The sequence below is a fragment of the Trichomycterus rosablanca genome, chromosome 13 (genome assembly GCF_030014385.1).
Source record: "Trichomycterus rosablanca isolate fTriRos1 chromosome 13, fTriRos1.hap1, whole genome shotgun sequence".
NCBI lineage: Eukaryota > Metazoa > Chordata > Actinopteri > Siluriformes > Trichomycteridae > Trichomycterus > Trichomycterus rosablanca.
The window spans coordinates 7,928,985-7,935,567 of record NC_086000.1 but is presented as its reverse complement, the minus strand read 5'-3'; the positions used below and the strand labels follow the sequence as shown (position 1 = coordinate 7,935,567).

Sequence of the window (6,583 nt, the reverse complement as noted above, 5' to 3'; positions counted from 1 at the left end):
GCATAGATTAGCTTATAAAATTCAAACCCACCCAAATCAAACAAGACATGTTCACAGGTAACAGAAGTTGCTGTGATAGTTTTTTTGGTGCATTTGTTGACTTTGTATTGGGTCACTTATGGCCCAAGTGTCTTAAGAATGTATAGACTGGAACACTTATTGTACTGTATATCAACAATGTGATAAATTTTGAATGGGATTTTACTTTTGTGGTGTTTACTGTATATTCATGGGAATGCAATCTATTATAATCTACACTTGTGTTGAAGTGATATACTGTATTACTTGAATTGCTTTGATTTAAAATCATGTGATTTGTTTTTTTAAATCATTTATTCATATTGATATGGTTTTATGGTACTGTAATGTTGCTGTTAATGTTTGTTTTGTTAAGCATAAACATATAGAGTCTGTCAGTGCTATGGATTGCTGCTTGTGGATGCTTTCATGTATATAGTTATCCATAGTTAGGTAAACAAGTGAAAGCACTTACTGGTCAGTAAAAATCAAAGTACAATTTAAAGATAATTTGCCTCATCTAATTAAGTTTGCCTTTTTGACAAAATAAAATTTCTATTTAACTTTTACATGCACTACTGCCGATTCCTCAGATATTTGTATGAAGAAATTACATTTATGGTACTGCTGCCATTAAGAAACCTTTTGTATTATAGACCAATGCACAAAAACACTTATTTATTTATTAGGATTTTAACATTATGTTTTATACATTGGTTACATTTATGACAGGACAGGTAGTTACAGGTAAATGCATGTACATAGCAACATAAACCGCAAGGCTCATTGTGAAAAAAACAGTACCCTCTGTTGGAGGTGTAGCTCAGTCCGAAATTTTGACAATTTGCTTTCCAGTGTTGCCTCCAGTCATCATTGAGCAAAAGGCCACTGAAATAAAACATAACACAACTGAATAGAATCAAACATGTTTATAATAATATGATTTAATATTACTGTATTTAAGTCTTACCTCCCATATTTTCTATTCCAGTCACAACAGTTTCCAACACGTAAAGAAAAGTAAATGGTAAGAATTATTTTTGTTTGTGCATAAATGCCATATATAAATACCAAAAAGTGCTTCATTTCTATTAAGACACTTTTCTTTTTTACCTTAATTTGGCCTGTCATCACCCACTGACCTAGCAGCTCCAGGCCTTCATTGTGCTTCTCCATGTAGTTCAGTACCATAAATCTTTCCCTAAATATTAGCAAAAACAGCAAAACTAGTGTAGAGTAAAAATACTAGTGTTTCATTTCATATTTATCTCTGATACTATCCGAAAAGATGTAGATTTACACCAAGGACATCAGTCATGAGTTTACTAAAAAAACACTCAAATGAGGCTTGTACCTGGTGATGTTTTTTTCACGCAAAGTTTGTTGAGTTTTATCACTCAGTGGAGGTGGGTAGGGGACATCTAGGTTGTACTGAGAAATCTGACCACACAGGATGACATGACCGCCACTGTTCATCTACAATGCAGATTGCAACATTTTTTTAGCCTAACCCACAAAAATGCTTTTAAAAAGGCAATATTACAATATATACTGTCTGAAAATTGAGACTTAGGAGAAGTGAGCAGGACCTAAGCATAGCAGAGGAAAGTTTTATACATTACAAATTACAACTAAATGCAATCAAAGCTTTGTAATCAAAAGGTGTAAAACAGCTGTATTGTATACATAATGGTTTTGGTACACTGCTCAAAAAAATTAAAGGAACACATCATCACAGTATAACACAAAGTCAGTTCAACTTCAGGGATATAAATCTTCCCAGTTAGGAAGCATAAGCGATTGTGAATCTGTCCAGAAGCTCACTGATGCCCTGATCCAGGTCTGGGAGGACATCCCCCAGGACACAATCCGCCGTCTCATCAGGAGCACGCCTAGATGTTGCTGGGAGTGCATACAGACACGTGGGGGCCATACACACTACTGAGTAACATTATGAGTTGATGAAATGCATGGAAATTGGATGAGCCTATGATTTCAATGTTTTACTTTAATTTTTGGTATGAATTTGAGTCTAGTCCTCCATGGGTTGATGATTTTGGTTTCCATTGACTGTTATGTCATTTTGTTCGTGACTAATTACACAATTTATATCAGTAAAGATATTAACTTAAATATTTCGTTCATTGAGAACTGATGTGTGATTTAAGTGTTCCCTTAATTTTTTGAGCAGTGTAGTTTTAAAAACTCACTATCAAGAAAAAAATACTGTTTGTACCATGTTTCTACAAAATACAATATAGTGGAATTAAGACATGGCAGTTCATGGTGGCTCAAAATACATTTTATGTTGCACATTTCAAATGTTTCCTGTCTGTTTTTAGAGTAGGTATATAGTATAAAATGTTTTAGCTCTACCTGTGATATAACAGTGTCACTGATAGGACCTCCAACATTGTCGAAGTAGATGTCCACTCCATTGGGACAGCTGTCTTTAAGTGCTTTTAAAATGTCCCCTTTTTTATAATTCACTGCTGATGTGAAACCCAGCTCTGACACCAGGGTCTGGCATTTTTCATCTGATCCACAGATCCCAACCACTCTTTCACAGCCATCCAGTCTACCAATCTTACAGCATGACAAGAGATTACAGAAGAACAACACACACATGCCAACAGATTATTACAAGAGCCAAGGTCAAGCAATTAAGAATACAGAGCAAATAACATCAATGTACTGTACATTATTCATGACCCATTCATTTTCAGGCAAAGTAATTACCTGTCCAGCAAGTGATCCACAAGCTCCAGCTGCTCCACTGATCACCATAGTTTGACCTGTTCCGGGAATCACATGACCTTTTTCTCTCACACCAAAAAGCGCAGTAAGACCAGGCATACCCACTGCACCCAGAATATATGACAAGTGACCATCAACCATCCTGGGGTCAACCTACAAAAAGCAACAGCATCATGCAAAATTCTTATATATGTTTGAATTACCTTATATTTATTAATGCATAAGTAAACACCAATTAATACCTTCTGTACAGACTTGCCATTGATCACATCATGGGTTTGCCAGCGCAAGTTAAAAGATGTAACAGTGTCACCAACACCCAGTTGTTGTTCATTCTTGCTAGCCTCCACCACACCAACCCCACCTCCGTCAATACAATCCCCCAGCCTCCATGGTAGCAGGTAGTCAGCCCCCGTTTCATCATTCATACGACAACGCTATACACAGAGAGACAATTATTCTAAACACAAAAGGAAAGCCCACTTCCTCCCTCCAGCAGGTCCCAGGTTTCAGTCTTAGGGACCCTATGTAGGGTACAATTTGTAGTTCTTACCTACTGTGGAGACATTTACATTTACATATTTAAAAGACACTTTTATCCAAAGCAACTTACAGTATTGTGACAGTATACAGTCTGAGCAATTGAGGGTTAAGGGCCTTGCTCAAGGGCCCAACAATGACAGCCTGGCAGGGGTGGGGCTTGAACCATTGACCTTTTGGTTATTAGTCCAGTACCTTAACCACTAGGCTACCACTGCCCTCACAACACACAATCACTCATTCATGAACATCTAGGAGCAATTTAGGGTAGCCAGTCAACCTGGTGGCATGTTTTAAGAGGTGAGAGGAAACCAGAACAGACATGGCAAACTACACAAAGGCAGTAAGTAGGGACAAACTTGCGGCACTAACTCCACATAAAAGTCAGGTTGTGGGGTGGGGCCAGCAGGTAGTCTTAGTGTGTACCAGTTTAAATACCCCACCTTCTTCGATCCCCAGGTGGGGCGGTCCGGGTCCTTTCTGTGTGGAGTTTGCATGTTCTCCCCGTGTCTGCGTGGGTTTCCTCCCACTGTCCAAAGACATGCAAGTGAGCTGAACTGGAGACTAAATTGTCCATGACTGTGTTTGATATAACCTTGTGAACTGATGAACCTTGTGTAATGAGTATAACTACCGTCCCTGTCATGAATGTAACCAAAGTGTAAAACATGACGTTAAAACCCTAATAAACAAACAAATACCCCACCTTTAGTTATGCTTGTTTGGAGTTTGGCACGTTCTCCACATGTCTGTTTTGGTTTATTTAGGCCAGTAGTTGGCTTTGTAAACTACGTTTATATATATATATATATATATATATATATATATATATATATATATATATATATATCACGTAGCTCAATGCATTTGCCCGCAGAAGCTGAGTGTCTCTTCACTTCTATGGGGCTGCATAGGAGGTTTTTTTTTTAATTGCTTCGAAACTCGTCGGTCATTGGATAAATGGCACGATTTTGTCCCGCCCCCGGACGCTGAGCGTCTCTGGGGGTGAATGGAGCTGTAGGCGGGTCTGGACGCTGAGCTTCTGCAAGATGATTGGAGGATCAGTCGAAAGGCTGAATCCCGTTTTGATTGACAGCTATCACTTAAAGTTTCAGTCCCATCGCGGATTTTGTGAGTAAAGTCGAAAGACAAACTGCTGCAACCCATTTCAGGCCATTTTCTTGAAAAGGAACAGAGGGCAGAATTTATATATAAATAAATTGACAAATTTTATGATGTAAGCCGACAATGAGCTTCCCCTGTTTGAAAGACCAGCAGCCGCCACTGATATATATATATACTGTATATACTGTATATATATATATATATATACAGGGGTTGGACAAAATAACTGAAACACCTGTCATTTTAGTGTGGGAGGTTTCATGGCTAAATTGGACCAGTCTGGTGGCCAATCTTCATTAATTGCACATTGCACCAGTAAGAGCAGAGTGTGAAGGTTCAATTAGCAGGGTAAGAGCACAGTTTTGCTCAAAATATTGCAATGCACACAACATTATGGGTGACATACCAGAGTTCAAAAGAGGACAAATTGTTGGTGCACGTCTTGCTGGCGCATCTGTGACCAAGACAGCAAGTCTTTGTGATGTATCAAGAGCCACGGTATCCAGGGTAATGTCAGCATACCACCAAGAAGGACAAACCACATCCAACAGGATTAACTGTGGACGCAAGAGGAAGCTGTCTGAAAGGGATGTTCGGGTGCTAACCCGGATTGTATCCAAAAAACATAAAACCACGGCTGCCCAAATCACGGCAGAATTAAATGTGCACCTCAACTCTCCTGTTTCCACCAGAACTGTCCGTTGGGAGCTCCACAGGGTCAATATACACGGCCGGGCTGCTATAGCCAAACCTTTGGTCACTCGTGCCGATGCCAAACGTCGGTTTCAATGGTGCAAGGAGCGCAAATCTTGGGCTGTGGACAATGTGAAACATGTATTGTTCTCTGATGAGTCCACCTTTACTGTTTTCCCCACATCCGGGAGAGTTACGGTGTGGAGAAGCCCCAAAGAAGCGTACCACCCAGACTGTTGCATGCCCAGAGTGAAGCATGGGGGTGGATCAGTGATGGTTTGGGCTGCCATATCATGGCATTCCCTTGGCCCAATACTTGTGCTAGATGGGCGCGTCACTGCCAAGGACTACCGAACCATTCTGGAGGACCATGTGCATCCAATGGCGGTGCCGTGTATCAGGATGACAATGCACCAATACACACAGCAAGACTGGTGAAAGATTGGTTTGATGAACATGAAAGTGAAGTTGAACATCTCCCATGGCCTGCACAGTCACCAGATCTAAATATTATTGAGCCACTTTGGGGTGATTTGGAGAAGCGAGTCAGGAAACGTTTTCCTCCACCAGCATCACGTAGTGACCTGGCCACTATCCTGCAAGAAGAATGGCTTAAAATCCCTCTGACCACTGTGCAGGACTTGTATATGTCATTTCCAAGACGAATTGACGCTGTATTGGCCGCAAAAGGAGGCCCTACACCATACTAATAAATTATTGTGGTCTAAAACCAGGTGTTTCAGTTATTTTGTCCAACCCCTGTATATATATATATATATATTTGTGCCTATAACCTCAAGTGATTATACTCACCATGTAGGGATCAACAGACAGATACAATGTCCTGACAAGGACTTCACCCTGTTTTAGCTCTGTAGGCAGACTAGTCTCCTCCACACGAAAGTTCTCGGGAACTGGCTGACCATTTTTGCCTGGAAGAAACAGAAATACAAAAACAAAATCGTAAGTTATGAAGTTATGGTCAATTACAGCATGCACGTCAAATAACAACACTGGCTGATATTTATGCAACAAGAACAACAAATGAACGGACCTGGGCGTGAGGATAGAACAACTCTTTGCACTTTTAGCATCTTGATAAAACGTCTTAAATTCACGTCTTAAACAGCATAGTTTATACATACAGAACTGATATGGCAGTAAGGTTCTGTACTACTTAGCTAGGTAGGGTAGTATGCTGCTGTTTCTGACGTAAACTTTGGGTGCGTTTCACCACTGCTTTCAACATTCCCTTGTTGACTAGCCCTCGTTTTTATTACTTGACGTCTATATTTCGCTTCTAAATATTACTATTAATTAGGGTGACTATACGTCCTTTATTCCAGCTTTTTTTGACCTAAAGATCACCAATAATGTCCGGGATTCGGATTTTGTATTCTGCGTGCGCTATTCTTTGCGCAAATGAAAATTCACAGATGAACTACAGAAA

The 6,583-nt window shown here is 39.9% G+C and overlaps 1 protein-coding gene across 2 annotated transcripts; it reads right to left on the bottom strand.

Moving 5' to 3' along the window:
* Positions 1 to 681: 681 nt before the first annotated feature.
* ptgr2 (prostaglandin reductase 2) lies at positions 682 to 6,321 on the bottom strand. 2 transcript variants are annotated; one of them, XM_063007109.1, is made up of 9 exons: positions 6,188 to 6,321; positions 5,947 to 6,065; positions 3,018 to 3,212; positions 2,758 to 2,928; positions 2,395 to 2,604; positions 1,373 to 1,494; positions 1,132 to 1,219; positions 989 to 1,028; positions 682 to 906 (listed from the first exon to the last, which is right to left on the bottom strand). In XM_063007109.1, the coding sequence occupies exons 1-9, from the start codon at positions 6,225 to 6,227 to the stop codon at positions 842 to 844; spliced, it is 1,050 nt and encodes a 349-aa protein (XP_062863179.1). In that variant the 5' UTR covers positions 6,228 to 6,321; the 3' UTR covers positions 682 to 841. The 2 variants fall into 2 exon arrangements, with proteins under 2 accessions (XP_062863179.1, XP_062863180.1); XM_063007110.1 differs by having other exon boundaries at positions 989 to 1,000.
* Between the last annotated feature and the right edge of the window lie 262 nt (positions 6,322 to 6,583).